This window comes from Aulonocara sp. 'chitande type north' Nkhata Bay, linkage group LG14 (assembly GCF_057382095.1).
Source record: "Aulonocara sp. 'chitande type north' Nkhata Bay isolate Kocher_YH1m ecotype deep benthic linkage group LG14, A_spYH_male_GT1.1, whole genome shotgun sequence".
In the NCBI taxonomy this organism is placed as follows: Eukaryota; Metazoa; Chordata; class Actinopteri; order Cichliformes; family Cichlidae; genus Aulonocara; species Aulonocara sp. 'chitande type north' Nkhata Bay.
In genome coordinates this window covers 38,662,157-38,680,551 of record NC_141357.1, presented here as the reverse complement: position 1 = coordinate 38,680,551, position 18,395 = coordinate 38,662,157, and the positions used below count along the sequence as shown (strand labels likewise).

Below are 18,395 nucleotides of genomic sequence, written 5' to 3'. Positions count from 1 at the left end.
TGTCGGTCTCTGAATTTTTCCACCAACCGAACAAACAAAAGCCCGTCTGACACCACAGGGCAGCAAACACTAGAGTTTATCTACCCAAAATGAATAATCAGTTAAAGGAGGTTTGCTTTGTGATTAAAGATTTAATCTTGCAGTCCGGATTTAAGACCTGACATTATGCCTCAACACTGAGCGTGCCAGCTGGTCTTAGACATGAGTTTAGGGTCAGCTTGATGACTTCAACCCATCTCAGATCTAAAAGTTGGCTTTTCTAGGTTTTCCTCCTTTGCCTGGTTCATTTTTTTTTTCTTCCAGGTTTTGTCAGATTACAGCATCTTTATTTTCTAAGTTTTCGAACATTTCATTGTTTAAATGTTTAATCAACAAGTCGTGTAAAAGACTGGTGACCCGTCCAGAGCGTACCCTGCCTCTCGCCTTACGGCAGCTGGGATGTTGACGGCCCAAATCGTAGACATGGACAGCAGGCAGGATTCAATAATAGGTGAGCTGCTTATTTACAAGGGACAAAACAAAGTCCAAACTAATGAACCACAAGTTGTACGTGCAGACACTCTGACAAAGGCCAACGACTGCACAGAAAAGCAACCAGACACACTGCTGGATGATACTACAGCAGGGTGGGCAACTCCAGGCCTCGAGGGCCGGTGTCCTGCAGGTTTAGATGTGTCCTTGATCCATCACAGCTGATTTAAATGACTAAATGACCTCCTCAACATGTCTTGAAGTTCTCCAGAGGCCTGGTAATGAACTAATCATGTGATTCGGGTGTGTAGACCCAGGGTGAGATCTAAAACCTGCAGGACACCGGCCCTCGAGGCCTGGAGTTCCTCACCCTGCTCTAGAGATAAATAACCACCAGAATAAAACAGGAAGTAAGAAATGATAACTAAACGGCGAAACACAAAGACATTTACTTGAGATCAGGGACTCGAGAGGATGGAACAAGAAACTCTAAAGTATAAACTAAACGCTAATACAACCAGGAACAGAGAACTCTAAACTCGGTACACTAAAGAAATGCACGAAGCACCAACTCCGGGTCAAAGGCCGAGCACTGTGACTGCTACAGCATGACTAATTTCTCCCTTTCTGATTGTTGGTGGATGCTCACAAAACAAGGATTCGCTGTTCTCCAGGTGTGCGCTACGGTTTTCTTTCACCTTGCAGAGTTAAAAATGTTTGACCTGAGGTTTTCCTGTTCGGTAAAGTCTGGCGAGCGTCAGCTGAGCTGCGAGCTCAGACTCCGTCACCACGAGCTAAACCCTTCACGGCTCCGATGATGCCCGGGTGTCTGTTTGGCAATTACTTTGAGTCAATTTGATCGGTTTAAAGTCCGACATTAAACAAATACCTGGAAGAAGTGAGGCGCCACCTGCTCTGCTAATGTGCTGCCAGAGCGGGCATCGGGTCGATACTGCGTCCTTATGCAACCTCGAGCCTGAGCGCGTGCAGCTGTGTCAGGTTTAAGATTCTCAGGTTGTATGTTTTGGTCACATGTTAGTGCCGCTGATTCTTACTGAAGAGCTCTGGCTGGTCTGGATGTTTGTCAGAGGAACATTCAGACTGTCGGCTTTTCTCGTCTTTCTGTAGTTTAAACCTGATGGCTGCAGACTTGCGTTATACGGCTGTCCCATGTACGATGTCATTGATGTCACTGTGGATAACTAACCAATCCCTCACCTTATTAGATGAGGAGCTAGATCTGACCGTGCAGGCTTAAATTAGCTGTTAAATGTACTCGGTTGGCTCCTGTATGAACTCTGAGGGGAAGGTGACTGTGTCGCAGAGCACAGGTGAGGTCACCTGCAGCTTTTAATTGTGTGACAGATCACATGACTGTCTACAGTTTCACTTCAGCCTGAGGTGTTCAACGGTGATTGGACCTGATGGAGTTACTGGAGAGATCCGCCTGACCCTGAAGCTCCAGTGTTTGTCGCTTTGAAATTTAAAAGTGAAGTTATTTGATCTTTAAAGGAAACTTCTTGTATTTAAGATAATTTTGAAAGCTTGCAAATGTGACTGTCAGCAGAATTTGAAGAGACATTTTTGACTTTATCTCCAAAAACGTCCCAGCAAGCACATTTGAAACAAAGCTGCTGTCTCTCACCTCCAACATCATTCTGAATAAAAACCTGTGAGAGGAGTCAGACGGCAGCTGGTCAGTGCTGAGATGTTTGCTGGGTCTGGGCTGTGTTGACCGCAGTTCTACTGAAGTACTTTTTTGTACTAAACATGGGCCAAAGACCTGGCAGGTCATTTTAGAAGACCTTTTTTATTTACACCGCTGTTCTATTAAAGGCCACACCTGACTTCCTGCATGAGTCAGGTGTGGCAGAGAAATGTGCAAGGCTGGTGCGGGACAGGTACGAGGACAGTGGTGATGTGTGCAGGAGGAGTGACAGATGGATTCGTGGTGGGACTACATCAGGGATCTGCTCTGATCCCCTTCTTGTTTGCAGTGGTGACAGACTGACAGATGGGGTCAGGCAGGAGTGTCTGTGGAGCTGGCGAGCCGTAGTGAGAGTGGGGAGCAGGTGGGAAAGAGCCTGGAGAGGTGAAGGAATGCTTTGGAGAGAAGAATGGAAGTGAGAAGACCCAAGATAGAACACGTGTGAGTGAGATGGAGACGTGCAGTGTGATAGTGAAGGAAGACGAGTTTAAATACCTGGATTAACAATGCACGTGAGAGGTGAAGAGATTCCAGGCAGGGTGGAGTGGGTGAAGACGAAACAAAGACGATATGGTGGGTAGTGTCTGAGGTGCTGGAGGCTGAGCTGGAGGGGGCAGAGATGAAGCTCAGGTTGAGTGGTTTGGAGACAAAGTTAAAGAGGTACGGCTGAAACGTGGACTTGCAGAGGAGAGTGGCTTTGTTGGACGAAGTACTATAGACGTGTAACGGTCTGTACGAGCTAGCAGCTAGCTGTGAAGCTGACGTGAATTCTCCAGAACACAGCATCTTCTTCCTGTATTTACTTTTGTTGCTCCGCCCCAGACACATCTGGCCAATAAGCAGACTGAACATTGTCACGTGGTTTCAGTGACATTTGGGTTCGCTTGGAGTTTTCTTGAATTTTTCTCAAATCACGAGAAAAGTTTGCAAACTCAGAGTAAATGACCTACAGGCGTGAAAACGCCTCGAGTGACTTCTTACTGCTGCAGAGCTGCTCTGTCATTTTAATCCAGAGGTCTGGATTTAAGAGGAGGGAGTCACTTTGATATTTAAGACAAAAAGCAGCATTTTTCCTCTTTGTGAAGCTGCAGCAAACAGCAGATTTGTCTTTATGAAATCATTCACCAAACAATCATCTCATGGTTTCAGCTCCAAACAAACACTTCTGAGTCTTCGAGTCGAGTGTTTTGTTTGGAAGAAATGTGTGTGGATGATGATGCTGATTACCGATGTTTGCTGTCTGGAACAGTTGGTGCATTTCTTTGAGCCCGGAGATCAACCTGCTTAGGAAAAGCCAAAATACTGAACCTGAAGGAGAGGAAAACCACAGGAAGGGTAAGCGGAGCAGGCTCCGAGTTGATGAGCGTTTTCTAATGTGTTTCATTAGAGCAGCCGAGGCTGCTGGGATTCATTATGACTCAGATGATCTTCACAGTGTCCCAAGGCTCCGCCCACCCCGAGGCGGCGGGCCGCTCTGACTCTCAGCTAGCTAACATCTGCAGGCTAATGTCCCCTCTGATGGCCATAACAACACATAATGTTTTTACACCATTAAACAGCCTGTTTCCTTCAGCTTTATGGCTGCTGTTACCTGCAGCCCTCTCACACAAACACACTCGGGCAGCCTGCAGACCCACACGAGCTTCCTTTGCAGTGTTTACTGTCAGGATGTGGCTGAAAATTGCACTGATAGTTCAGTGAGGCAAATGCCTGAATAACAGCAGTGCATCTGCAGCTAAGTGCCGCCTGGAGGGATGTGTGTGCGAGCCTCGGTGCTCCACGTTACCGGATGAGGTTGCATCAAAAGTCGAGCCAGGTCCAGACTTTTATTTATTGTAACTGCTGTTTCCCTGCTGTGTAAACACAGAAGCCTCTTTGAATAAATAGTTTAATCAGGATGTTTGCAAAGCTGATTTAATAGTTGGTATATTGGAAACCAGAAAGCTGAGCACAATCTAATAGTTGAAGTAAAACGTTTGTATTTAAGAACTGCTTAAAAACTTTATTGCCTTCTTTAACTATCAGTTTAAATGTGTGCTGCTTGGAAAAAGCTTTTGGGGTTGAAGTACAGCCAAATAAAAGTGTTACACACACCTTGGAAAGCTGGATTTAAGGTGTCGACACCTGTGCTCATGCACTCGGCCTCCAGAGTTCAATGAGCTGCTTAAAGAGACTGTAATGCAAGTTTACAGCCAGATGTTTGACATTAGAGTAGCTTTGCATGATTCAGAGTTCACATTGATCCTCATTCATCTTACCTGGGCCTTCGTGCAGCCACTTAGTCCATCCTCTGCCTGAAACAAGATGTTTTAGCTCATCTCTCTTTACGCCTTTACTGGGAAATACTGACATGCAGTCTTACACCTCATAGAAAAGCCATTTAGAGACACCTGATCTCTTCATTATGAAGGTGAAGTTTGAAGAAAGGTCACGGGGTCGTAAAAGTCTGATCCAGAAGTCTCCTGATGTGTATAAAAAGTATTATAATGAGACATGTAGAGACCTGCTGCCTGCAGATAACATGGCAGTAACAACGGTCGTTTTTAGGTTCACGTGTGGAAAGACGCTACTCCGCTCTGTGATCCTCTCGTCTCAAACGCTCGCTCCTTCCTCTGCCTTTAATTCATCGCAATCCGCCGCCTCGTGACACCACTTCCAGATGAGTTGGTTTAACATTCAAATCTCCAGAGCGGCATTGGTGTATTTGGGTCACGAGATAAAGATCTATGCAGTAAAAAGAGAGTCCTCCGACACCTTTAGAAAGTCCTTTTTTCTGTCCTGAAACCAAACGGGACATAATCACTGAGCCGGAGTTATGAACTCACATCTGTCCGATGTGCTCTGAGAAAACTGAGACTGCTGTTTTTGCATTTTAGGAAAAATAATCTGGGGTTCGAGTCGTTCTGTTTTAATGCCACGGTGTGAGAAATGACGCCTCGGTGTCTTTGCAGTACAGCAGCTGGCGTCAGAGTGCAGGACGCTAACGACTCGCTGGCCTCGACTGAGACGCTCTCCGGGGCAAATGTAATTATCTTGATTTATAAACGTGTGTTTATCGCGGCTCCGCCTTCCTCTGTGCTCCATTAAAGGTGTTAGATGCTGGTTTGTAAAATCAACATGTCAGAGCCTCGTTAATTTTTAAGAACCGGCCAAAATGATCACTAAGAAATGTGCCTTTCAGCCTCCTGTGGCCTCCGCAGAGCGAAATCTGCAGGAAGAAGAGTTTGTGTGTGGATGTGGAGGGGAGGGGCTTCCTTTTAATTAAGCCTTGCAGAAGACTATAATGGAGATGTCATTGGTCTGATGATTGGACTGAACAGACCACAAGTTTTACTTCATGGTTCTTTCTAGTCTTCTATCCACATGAGTCACTCGGGTTGGATCAAATGCGTCTAAACGAGACATTCCCGAGACACAGTCTCGCAGTCGTGGGCTCTTCTCCTGGTAGGACACGCCACAACACCGTCACCTAAGAGGCCTCCAGGACCAGAGCCGCCAGTGGAGGCCTGGGTGGTCCAATTCCTGTTTGAACGGGCCATGGGTGGCTGCTGATGCCCACGCTGCCTGCTGTTCTTCTGGCTTTGTGCAGTTTCTAAGAGGAATCGAACTCGTCAGTATTTGGCAAATTTCATTTAAAAGGATCATTGTTTCCGTCCTTCACAGCAGGCGAGTGCATCCTTTTTGTATTTGTGGGGCTGAATTTTCTTTCTCTTAAAGACTTTAAATCCATACGAGTCGCTCCACATTTAATATAAAACATTTTGGTTGTTTTAAACTCCATTATCTGCTTTTGTCTGAACAGTTTGACAGTTTGAAAATTACACAAAAAAGCTCTGAAGAAGGTTTTAAGTCGTACATTTGCTCTGTCTGGCAGTCAAAACTAGAATTAAAGTGATTGAGACTTAAAGCTCTTATAAACTGGATTTTTATTTTTCTTCAAACCCACGTGTCTCTGCATCACTGCACGTTCACCACAGTCGTGCTCACGGAAACATCTGTTTGCTTTGAGTTTCCTCCTGAGGAGCTCTGTTCATTTCTTAAAACATTCAAGATTCAGCGGAGTCACAAAGTAAAGCTTGAAATGGTCTCTGGAAGCTGTCGGTGCTCAGTGTGAGCCCAAAATGTGTTTCTTGAAAGTTTATCTGAAGACTTGGATCTGTTGTTAACAGCTTCGGCCACAATCTGGGTTGAGAACATGAGAGGGAAAAAACGGGGAGAAATTTAAAACTTTAAATTAAGCAAATCTCCAGAGAAGAGCTCTTGCTCTTAGCTTTGTGATGTGCACTTTTGTTTTTTCTCCTTCTTAAATTTGGCAAACGGAGGACGAAACCATCTCGCGTTTCACTGAAGCGGCGTTTTCCTGCTTCAGCAGGAGCAGAGGCTCGTATTACCTTCCATCTGAATTACTTTACCATCCATTTAAACAGTGTTGCTGCCACAGCAGGACGAACCCGGGTGCATGTGAAGGTGTCGAACAGAAACCGTGACATTGAAGCCGTTTCCATTCTGCAGGCCTCGCTCTGTAATCCTCTGGCTCCTGTTGAACTGCAGCTGAGCTCCTAAGACGGCGCCCGAGCCTCGGGACAAGTTTCTGTACAATAATAACAAAACACGATGAGTCAGACTCTGTAAAGCCAAATGTAGCTCCCAGGTCTGAGGACTGCACCTTTGATTCTTCTTGATGAACAGCAGGTGTATTATTTGTCAGGTAGTTTTATTAAAGCTGCTCCAGCATCACAAACAGTCCAGAGGACCAGTTCAGGCTTTTATCTGGCGTTGGCGTTTTATCCTCAGTAGTGTCCAACTCGATGAGTCATAAAATAAATGATCCCCTGCACAGCTGTGTTCGTATCAGGCTGTAAACGTGTTTATTTCTGCTGTAAAGTCGGACATTTTAACGCGGGACTGTTTGACTCGCTGCTGGAGCCTCGTGTGGACATTAGAGGAACAACAGCTTCCTTCTTGGGCTCTGCCCATCACTTCCTCTGGTGCGAAAGCTTTTCAGAGGAGCTTGATTTGAATATTTGGATAACACGTCAGCGCTGCATAACCACAAACCCACACACTGAAGTTTGTTTTGACTCAGACGGCTTTAAATGAGATTAATCTGCTGCCAAAGAGCCAATAACAAATGCACTTTGTTTGCTGAGAGTCACAAAGATGAGCCCGTTGTTAGCTGTCCAGAAACCCACAACACATCAGTGTTTTGTCCCACGTGGCTCTGACTGTATTTTCTCGGTCAGTTATTTTGGAGATGATCGGTAAACTCTACACCTTCCACCTATTCTCACAGTCTCACTTTCCATCATCTCGCATCCTCGTCTACTTCTACGTAATCTGTCTCTTCTCTGCGAGGGCGACACAAAGGCTGCTTGTTCCCAGCCTGCCTGCCTTTGTCCAGAACAGACAATGCAGTGACTCCAGGGGACGAAGAGGGGGAGGAGGAGGCAAAAGTGAGTTAGGCGGAGAAAAAGGTGACAATAGGAAAAGAGACTAATTTTACCCATGCCTGTGAAAAACATGAGTGTCTATATCAAGTTAGTGTTTTTTTTTCTAGTGTATGAAATTTAGGAACATCACAAAAAACACAAAATCAGCAGCAAGTTCCTTCCTGTTTATAGTTTATTACATTTATATATGCAGATCTGCTCATTGCAAACTCCATGTGTTTATTATTGGAGTCGTCTGGAGTAGCTCTGCGTGATTCAGTTCATAATAATTCATTGTACACTTCATTGTTTTTCCAACCTGTCTCCGACCTGCCTTTCCACGTGATGTGTATGCATGTATGGTTGGGGGTTCACTGCAGGTGTAAACTTTGCATGTGACAAATAAAAGGCTTCATCTTTGTCTTACTGGGCCTCGAGGAAACCCCTCAGTCCAGAAAATATCTGAATGGAGCCCTTTTTAGCTCCTCCCCCTTTAAATTCTTCTTTCCTCTGATTGGCAGCCTTGTAAAAACTAAGCAGAGGCCTTCTGCTTACAGTGATTCCTGGGTCATTATTCTCTTTTTTTTTTTTTTTTTTTTTCAGTATGTGATTGAGACTTGGTGTCTCCTAATTTTTTATGTTTGATGAGCAGATCGACCAAAGTGCTCCTGAGGTCAGAGTGGACGCTCGTCTCGTGTAAGGTGACTGAAAAGCCCAAACCAGAAAATGTCGTCTGTTTATAAATTGAGTTATTACTCAATCTTCTTTCAGCAAACTGCAGCACGACACCGCAAACACTTTTCAACGCGGTCTAACAAAGCCGAGCTCGTAGTTTGTCGCCTGCTATACTGAGCTTATTGGAAATTTATTTCCTTTTTAAATTCAACTTAAGTCTTTAATTAATAAAAATCCAGTTTCACCACTTTTTCCAACTTTAACAGGAATTTTAAAAGAAATTATTGAATTTTTCTTCAACCCTCAGTGGCCCTAATACAGGTGTAGGGGAACTCCAGGCCTCGAGGGCCGGTGTCCTGCAGGTCTTAGATGTGTCCAACACAGCTCATTTAAATGACCTCCTCAACATGTCTTGAAGTTCTCCAGAGGCCTGGTAATGATCTGATTCGGGTGTGCTGACCCAGGGTGAGATCTAACACCTGCAGGACACCGGCCCTCGAGGCCTGGAGTTCTCCACCCCTGCCCTAATAGATCTTTGTTAATAATGGTGTGAACACAGACTTTAAAGGATTGAAATATTCATGAATGCCTGTGTTTAGTCATTTCAGTGTTTTGCCAAAGTGGATAATGTTGAAAGGCCTTACGGGGAAAGGGCTAAACCAGCTTGTGTCAGACGATCAACTGAGGCTCTTCTTTATAAGATAAAGAAGGATTATTTTGAGCTGTGACTCATGCAAAGCTGCTTTCGGGTCTAGCCCGGCTGTTCTCAGACATGTTTCTGAATCGGCGATTTCCTGCTGAGATGATGTAAAACTGTCGATACAACAAACGATGCTCAATGTGGTCGCCGAGAGGCCACAGAAGCTCAGGTTTGAGGTGCTTGTGTTCTCTGCTGAGGAGCAGGGGGGATGTTTAACTTTGTCTCAGGACACAGACGTTATTTTAATCAGTCTTGGTTCTAATAGTCCTGATTTCCTCTCACCTTCATCATCTCCTCAGCTGAATATCGCTTTCCCTGTAAAGCGGCCGAGCTCTAATAGGAGCCATTCGTCTCTTCTCCCCGCCGCCGAAGCTTCAGCGAGTGATGCATTTCAGGGCTGCGTTTCCAGCATTTTCCAAACTGCACTCGTTGACTTGCGCTGCTTCGCTCTGCACGCATAATATGCTCGATGCCAGTTTTAAGGTCACAGCCAAATTAAAGTGTCACCTTGACTGCCAGCTATGCATGTGGAAACAAATGGAGAGCCCGATTCCTGCTTTTTATTTATTTTTAATGGAAACATTTCTTAAACATGGATCTTTTTCCTGCATTGTTCATTGGAAATTATGCTGCATCCACAGAAAGGAGGGTGATGGGGAAAAGCTCCGGTTCAGCGTATCTTACTGTGAAACTGGTCTAATAGATAAATCTAGGTAATGCAGTTAACTTTAAAAAGCTGAGCTGCACTTTATTCTTTAATGATATAATTGCACAGGATACAAGTGGGTTAGATTTGAAAACCCCGCATGAATTTGTTTCTGTATTTGGAGCTTTTGACGTGAATAAAATCCAATTTTCCAACAAAGCCGCTGCGTTCAGGGGCAAACGCGTAAAAACAAACGTCTGGAGCGGTGGTCGTTATGAATTATCCATCACTGCGTGAGCTCAACATTGTTTAAAAGTACTGAGACACAGTGATCAGATGATTTTTGGAGTGTTCAGCTATACCCACAGATACGTGCTAATCACAGCTGACCAACATCTGCACGAAATCCCAGAATTTCATCAAATCTGTAGCTCCGCCTTCTTGGATGGTATCTTAGTACAGTAACCTCACAGCAGCCATATTACTGGTCAGATAATGTCATTAAAAAGGCTCCAACATCACAAACGCAGTCCAGAGGTCCAGTTCAGTGAAGCCCATCAGACAGCTAGCAGCTATGGCCCTCTTGGAGGAAGGCCCCCGCAGACCCCTCTGTTTGTGGCCTGTCTGCTAATTCTGCCAATTCTTATTATATATTCTAGAAACGTGTTTAACTTTTTTTTTTTTTTTTTAGGGAATGCCACACAGTTAAAGTGTAAATCCGGCTGCATGCAAGCCCCTTCTACCTCAGACACATCCTGCGTATTGCTGGTGCTCTGCTCTGTAGTCTCAGGACAGTGTGGGGCACTGTGGGAGTGTCATCCTGCTCTGAAGCTGTAAACTCGCCTCCTGTCACCTTCACAGCTGCACATTCTGCACATCTAATTGGATAAAACCACCTCAGAGTGCCGTGCTAATAAAGCTATGTAGAAGTTAAGCCCCGCCCCTTTATCTTGCTATAATAAAGTGTGGTTCAGGGCACAGAGGAAGCAGAATCGCCTCTTCCCCTCTCCTCCTCCTCTTCATCTTAATCTCTCCCTCAGTTCGATATCAATATCAGCCTCAACCGGAGCCATTTCCTTAATCTTAATAACTCGAATTCATTTCCTATCTCTGCTGCAGCGCGGTTTACAGCAGAGGTGATAGCCTCCTCATCCCAGCAGGGACGGGTCTTAATAGTAGTGATGAGCTGCCTCCCCTCGTTCCCTCACGCTGCTCCGTCTGCCTGCTTGTGGTTTCATGCAGACAGAACAGAATGGCACGGTGAATAAAATCTAAGAGAAATCTGCTGGTATCCAACAGAAGATCTGCCAACAGGGTTAGAAAAGTTAGCGGATAAGATCCACTACTGCGTGCTGTCTGACCTTAAAGAGCAGGGACAGAGAGAAGCTTGCTGGAAACGGCAGAAAGGGAGATAAAGGTTCCTGAAACTGGATTTTCTTAATTCGCTCAATTAAAATTGTAGCTCAGAGGAAGATCTGATAACGCCATCCTCTCCCTCGACTCTGGTCGGGTTGTCAGAGTAGTTAACCTTAAAAAAAACACAACTTTAATAAGATGATGTAAATGAAGCATTATTCAGAAGCAGTGCGACCACAATCATCCTGTGTTTCAGGAACATGGAAATAAAGTGGGTTCTGCTTCTCCTTACGTCTCGTGGTACATCTCCTGCTCCATCCGTGGGCGTTCACGTTCAACGTTAAAGTTAAAAACTTCCAGTAATGGTCAGTGGCTGCTCTCAGACCATCGGTGTTTCCTACTCTTGCAGATGCAGGGGCAGCAAATCGGAAGGGGTTTAAAGGGGGAGGAGCTAAAACAGTCCGTTTCAGGTAAACTGAGGTTATAAGATGAAGATTATTTGACTCTCAGTGCAAACTAAAGAGTACTCTGAAAAACTGCAGTTCCTCTGATGTCCACTCGAGGCTCCAGCAGCGAGTCATTCACGTCAGGCTCGATGTTAAAACTGTACAGCAGAAACACCAGAAGGTCAAAGGTAAAACTACAACTGGTGTTTTATTTTTTATTTTTTGTGTGTCAGTATGTGGTGTCAGCCTGTGATGTCATTGTGACATCATATGGCGTAGTGTTGAAAAAATGAAGTGTGCTGCACAGCTCTCTGCCTGCCCTTTCACTCGATATTCAAGAAACTGTATTTACTGATAGATTTTTATTTTAAGTTTAACTTTGGCTGCAAACAACGAAGGTTAAACCTGAAGATGATCCATTTACTGGTTTTCACATTTGGTGTCACCTAATGACCTTGACCTGGTTTCCACCAAAAATGCAGTCAGCTGATTACATCCTGGCGCCCTTCAAGGGGAGAATAAACATGTTTACAGGCGGCTACTGATGAGCTTTCTATGAATAGTTTAATACTTCGTAATAACTGTGTAACTCTGGTTAAATTCTATTAAGGCATCAAGTTTGCATCATTGGGGCGTGGCCTGTTTGACGGATGGAGACAGAGGCGGCTGTAGCTGCTAGCTGTCAGCTAGGTGTCGCCTCAGCTACCTGGAGTCCCTGAACTGGACCTTTGTACCACGTTTGTGCTGTTGGACCTTTTTAATGCAAATATCTGGCCAATAATATGGCTGCTGTTTCTGCCAGGTCTGGTTTGTGAAAGATTTTAATTCAGTTTCACTTCCTCAGAAAGAAAATGATGTGAACAAAGACATTTTTAACCACTGCATTAACCTAATCGGGGTGTGTGAAAGTGAGAACGGTGCCAGAAAACGACACACAGCAAGACGCTTGTGGGTTCACACTGTCAACTTCTTTTATTCTCCTTTGAATGAAGGGAGGACGGGTCCATCAGTCAAAGTCACATGACATTAAACAAGCCCTATTAAAGCTCACTCGTCATGGAAGGGATGAGGAAAAGGAAAGATTTTAGCTGAAAGGGCAAACATCGTGTAGTAACCCCCACAGAGCTCCTAAATGTCCCAAGAGTCAGATTTCATGGTTAATAAAAGTTTAAATGAATCCAGATCTCCCCAAACTGATTGGTTACAGATTTCTCGGCTCCGGGAGCGAACATTGCTCTCTTTCTGCAACAGATTGCCCTGATGTTGTTTCCTATCTGATGAAATTAGATTCTGCTAGAGGCTGGTAACGTCTGAAAATGCAAGTTCAGGTGTTAAAATGATGAAAAGTGGGCCAATAAAATGAAATAAAGGCAGAAGAGGTGGATTTCTGGATCCAGCTGAAAAAGAGAGGAGAATAAGGACAGCTGGTTTTACGCCCTGCTGAGCCTCAGCCCGGCTGTTTGTCCCTGCAGACAGGTGTTACCGGCGTCAAAGTCATGGAAGACGTGCACGTGCGCACAGACACGCACAGCTGTCGGGGAATCATATTGGATGACGAAGCATCAATCATTACAGCCAATCAGACTTCACTGCTTGTATTCTCGTCCAATACGATCACAAGATTTTTATTGATTTATTTTTTGCCTCCCTGTTCCTGCTGGTGATTGACATCATAAGTGATGTCATCAGTATGTCAGGTAGTAGACTTATTGTGTGTGTGTGTGTGTGTGTGTGTGTTGTGACTCTAATGTTTGAGCAGTTCTTCCTGTAATTCAGCTGGGTGGGTGTATCTCATATTCAAATTTTTCCCTCTCATGGAAAATTTCCAGACACCTGCCTGCTGTTGTCCTGGGCTCTGCGCTCTGTCCACATTTGAAGGACTGGTTCAGCAGTTCGGGGGAAGTGCACTCATCGTTCTCGGCAATAAGCAAATATGTTTAGATGTCCATGAAACGAATGCCACAAACGGTTAGCCGAGCTTAGCACACAGACAGGAAACTGGGGTTAAAGTGGACCTGTTCTGTTCTTATTTCCTGTCATGTCTCGTGTTCATATTGATGTTTCAAATAATAAGTAATCCTTTTGTCTCGAGCTCTTCTCTCAAGCATAAATATAATGTATAAATATAATGAATATGTAATGAGCTTGTCCTCGGTTGGTTGCAGGAAATGGTTTCAGCCTCGTGCTGTGAGTCTGTTACACACCAGGCTGCTGCATAACGAGGGAAACTGAAGATGGCACGTTTGTTCAGTCTGACAGGAAATTCAACACTTTTTTTTTTCCCCACCCTGTCAAATTTCCAGAGTCTCTTAGTAACATTGTGTTGTTATTCAAACTCTTAATTTCTGCTGCATGACGTAACTTACATTTGTTTTTACTGAGAGAATTGCAGCAGGGATCAGCAGAGTAATGGAAAAGAGTTTTGTTTCCCCTTAATCTTCATTTTAAGCATTCTGCATATCTGGAAATGTTTTATTGTTCTTATTGCACTTTCCTTTAGATGCAACAAAGGTTAATGAGTCTATTTTATCTGTGGAGTTGGATGTTGTTCACTGGTTCAATTCCAAACGCTGTTATGAATGAAGACGTGCAAGAGTCAAAGTTAGATCTGCTCAGTCTGTTTTCTTCATCTTGTTCTTGGCTGTTCCCTTTAAGGGGCATCACAGCAGATCATCTGCCTCCTGTCCCAGCTTCCTCCTCTGTCACGCCGACGTCTTACACCTGCTGGGTCTAAAATAGACTAATGTTGACTTCCTCCAGGGTCTGAAACTGCACTGACAGCACTAAGAGGACAGCTCGGGACTGAGGGTTCACTCGTGTCTCTGATAAGACTCAATGAGTGGGGGGTGAGGTTGATGCAGTCATTAAATCGTGTGTGTGTGTGTGTGTGTACTGCAGGCAGCTGGCGACTCATCAGCAGTTAAAGATGCTTGCTTGCTCTCTGTCTGGTAAATCTACATACTGAAGCTTCATTCACTCTTTGAGCTCAGTGGGAAAACAGCCGTGTGTGTGTTCAGATGTTAAGCAGATGTTCGCGTCTGTTCTGTGGAGACTGAGGTGATAAATGTCACTAAATGAACTGAGATGAACCTGCCTGTCTGCCGCTTTCATACTTCAAATGGTAAATGTCCAGCATTTGTGTAGCGCTTTATTAGTCCCTGTGGAACCAAAAGCGCTTTACACAACCTGTCATCCACCCATTGGTGATGGAAGCTACATTGTAGCCACAGCCACCCTGGGGCGCACTGACAGAGGCGAGGCTGCCGGACACTGGCGCCACCGGGCCCTCTGACCACCACCAGTAGGCAACGGGTGAAGTGTCTTGCCCAAGGACACAACGACCGAGACTGTCCGAGCCGGGGCTCGAACCGGCAACCTTCCGATTACAAGGCGAACTCCCAACTCTTGAGCCACGATCGCCCACTTCAGGCACAGACTGCACCACAGCGTCGATGTACACGTACAATGGCAATGAACGGCTGTTTTATTCGATCCTACACAAAACATGGATCTAGATGCCGTGTCGGCTCCCTCCCCACCACCAGTGGTTCGGTTCAGGGAGTTCCTCTTTAATCAGTCCTGTGCAGTGAATTACCTGCAGGCAACTAAAACCTGCTGCTCAAACATGATTGGTCAGTAGATGTGACATTACAAAGCTGCTCTCCGTTTACCATCTGACAATCAAACCTGATTAAAGCTTTTAAAGGCCTGAAGCCATAAAACTGGTGTGAAGGTAAAGTCCAGGTCAGACACGCACACGTGCTTTCCCTGTGTAAGAAATAAATGGTGTGTAATGGTTAAAATATAACTGGACGCAGACTGGAGAGGTGCACACGCTCTGCTGTAGCAGGCAGACAGGTGAGCAGGATCTATGCAGCCTCAGTGGTCCAGGTCTGACGCCTTGGCCTCATAACTCTGTTACACACTCAGTCCCCAGGTGGGAGTCTGGAGGAGGCGGCCTCGGCCTGATAGGACAGGCAGCGCCTGATCTATGAGTCTGGGATACTAAAGTGCTCAGGTGGAAACACAAAGGTGTGTGCGAGCACCTGAGGTGGCTGTCTGACTGGAGAGGGAAGGACGAGGAGCAAACGGACGACACGGTGAAATCTGTTAGTTATAGACTGTATATAAAAGATGGCCATCATAGCATCACTGAGCAGCAGCCTGAGGGGCTGAAAAGAAAAAAAACCCTCTAAAAACAAGCCAGTGCTGAGAGTTTGCAATCTAACATCTGAGACCATAAACTCATCAGGAAACTGTTTACTGGAACTTGTCCCAGCTATCATAGGGCGAGAGGCGGGGTACACCGTGGACAGGTCGCCAAAGCATTTGAATATAAGGGGGCTGCTACGTAGAGTCTCTCCAGATGTGGCTTGTATAAAACAGCTGTGCATTACTACACTTACTACACTACACCGCCTCCGTGCATCTTGGGAATTCAGGAAAACATCTTTCGGGATGGCTCGCTGATTTATGGCTCACTGGCAGGAGGACAGACGGTCTCTGTCAGCTTGATGATGATGATGTTGTTCTTCCCCCTGGTGGACAAAAACCGATCAGCTAGTAAAGATGTTGACCGATACGTGACCATAAATGATATTTTCTCCTATTTATTTCCTTATCATAAGAGTTAATTAACCTCTTAAGCCCCAAGCCTACCTGATCTCCTGCTTTTTGCCCCCTGAAAGCAGGAGATCAGGTAGGCTTGGGGCTTAAGAGGTTAACTAAAGGTGCACAGAAAACTACGAGTGTTGGAAAGGGAAACCAAGCAGACTGTCTTCAAACACAGAGGACGAGCAGTTTTCTCTTCATTAAACTTGAGCTTGAACTTCAGCTTCACTGAACTGTGAAATCCCTGCAGCACACTTTCTGATGAGACTCTACAGTTTGCATTTGTCTGAATTTACTGAGCTGAGACTGGCAGATCTGCCATCACTGTTTCCTCTGTGTTCATTTTATCTCAGAGTACACTCCTGCTCCTCCACTAAACGCACAATAGATGGGTATGATTTATGACAGGAAGTGTGTGTGTGTGTGTGTGTGTGTACACAAGTGGTTTTTAGAGTCAGGGTTACAGTTATGGTGAGCATTATGTTAATTAACGTCCTCACTAAGATATGAAAGTGTTTTTTCTTTGAGAAGAGCAGCGTATTTAAACGTGTTTAAATTGGGCTGTAACAGCTTTTACAGACGTCTCTCACCATCATCTGGGGAAGAACAGCTGGCAGGTTAGTCAGCAGCACAAGTAACTGGGCTAAATTATAAAATCTCCTATTTACGCACCTTTTTATTACATTATCGTCTACTTTAACTTCCACATTGCCAAATCCCCTGAATGCTGTCTGAAAATGTTTGTGATCATCTTAATTTTGAGACGTTTTATTGTGCACAGAGCGCCTGGATGTCGGTCACAGGTCCTGAGTGTGTAATCACCTGCTGCGTCTGTAAATCGGGAGATAATTACACACAGACTGTGAGCACCAACTGAATGAAAGGTGCAGTGTAAATTTGTCCTGCTTTTCATAAATCAGACCCGCTCTGTCTCCACTCATGGAGAACAGTTCTGGCTCAATCTCAATAAAGAACCCGAGTGACTCATTGTGTGTGTGTGTGTGTGTGTGTGTGTGTGTCCTAGTGGAAGCGATAATGGTGACTCATGGCTGTGTGGTCGTCCTCCTGGCTCGGAGGGTTTAAACCACTGACTGGCAGCCTGATTTCTTGTTGTTTGCTCTTCTCCAGGAGCGCCGTCTCAAACGTGTTCGTGTCACCTTGTTAAAGCAGTCGCATCAACTTCAGGAACAACTAAAGATTGTGGGAATAAAAAGATTCTCCTTATTGCCCACAAACACTTGGCAAAACTGGGACTTTCGTTTAGTCGTTGAATGCAGTAACTCCATATTTGGCTATAGAGTGAGGAAATTATTTGATCCCCTGCTGAATTTAAGTTTTCTCAGAATAAAATGAATTCACTTTGTTTGAATATTAATGGACATGGACAGAATATCAACCAAAAATTCAGAAAAACAAACTGACCCAGAGTTGGATCAGCAGCGCACGGAGGGGTGGTTGGCAGTGGTTAGTGTAACCAATATTGTTGGCGTGTTGCGTTAGGCATAGGTCTCTGAATTAATGTGAATTCTAATCAGTGGCGTCTTCTCCATCAGGTAAAGGTCACATGATGTTGAAATGCCTGGCATAGACCTGCCCACCTCGGAACGCCACAGCAGCATCACCCCAAACCCTGCAGGAAGTGATGTTGTACCCGGAGATGAAGTGAGTGACACGGAGCACCTCCTGGATCTGTACCAGTGCCGGCTTCCTGTCCAGTCGTCTCCAGTGGAGCTAAAGGAGGAAATGCAGCGAGTCGACAGCAGCTGGAGCCAAGATGGAGACCTGCAGGACTGTGGACAGTGAGTGTCCTTCAGCTGATAATCAGACCTGAGTAATCAGTAAAACAGATGATGGATCTTTAAGAGTTGCTGTGCAGCTACTCTGCAGCATTTTTTCAGCTGAGGTCAATTTTGAACGATGAATTTGCACTGCAGACTAATAACAGCACAGTTACACTTTTCTCAGGTTTCTTGTTCAGCTTGAAAACTTCTCACTTTGTGCGTATTTCTGCCAGGTTGGAGAGGAGATGGCTGCTCTGGCACGAGTTTATGAAGGAGTACGACCACTTGGATGCTTGGCTGAGATTGGCCGAGGAGGCCGTCTCTTCCCCAAACTCCGTCCACGTTACCTACCAGACCGCCAAGGAGGAAATGAAGAAGTTTGAGGTGGGGAAAAAGAAATAACTTAAACAGAAACTGAAATCTAAACTTGGCTTCAGGTGTTTTAACCTCACAGGGATTCCAGCAACCATCTTTCACCTTGGACTCATCTGTATTTCTGTTGTGCACTGAATCTCTTTTGTTGTCTCTCTGTGACAGAATTGATGTTTGAGCTCTGTGTTTGTGTTCAGGCA

The 18,395-nt window shown here is 45.0% G+C and overlaps 1 protein-coding gene across 1 annotated transcript in view; it reads left to right on the top strand.

Annotated features, from left to right (window-relative positions):
- LOC147315229 (uncharacterized) overlaps window positions 1-18,395 on the top strand; it is a 35,770-nt gene that overhangs the window by 1,822 nt on the left and 15,553 nt on the right. The window contains exons 2-3 of the mRNA XM_086262488.1: window positions 17,596-17,841; window positions 18,057-18,207. Coding sequence (XP_086118614.1) covers window positions 17,618-17,841; window positions 18,057-18,207 — 375 coding nt within the window. The 5' untranslated portion in view covers window positions 17,596-17,617. The remainder of the gene's footprint in view (window positions 1-17,595; window positions 17,842-18,056; window positions 18,208-18,395) is intronic.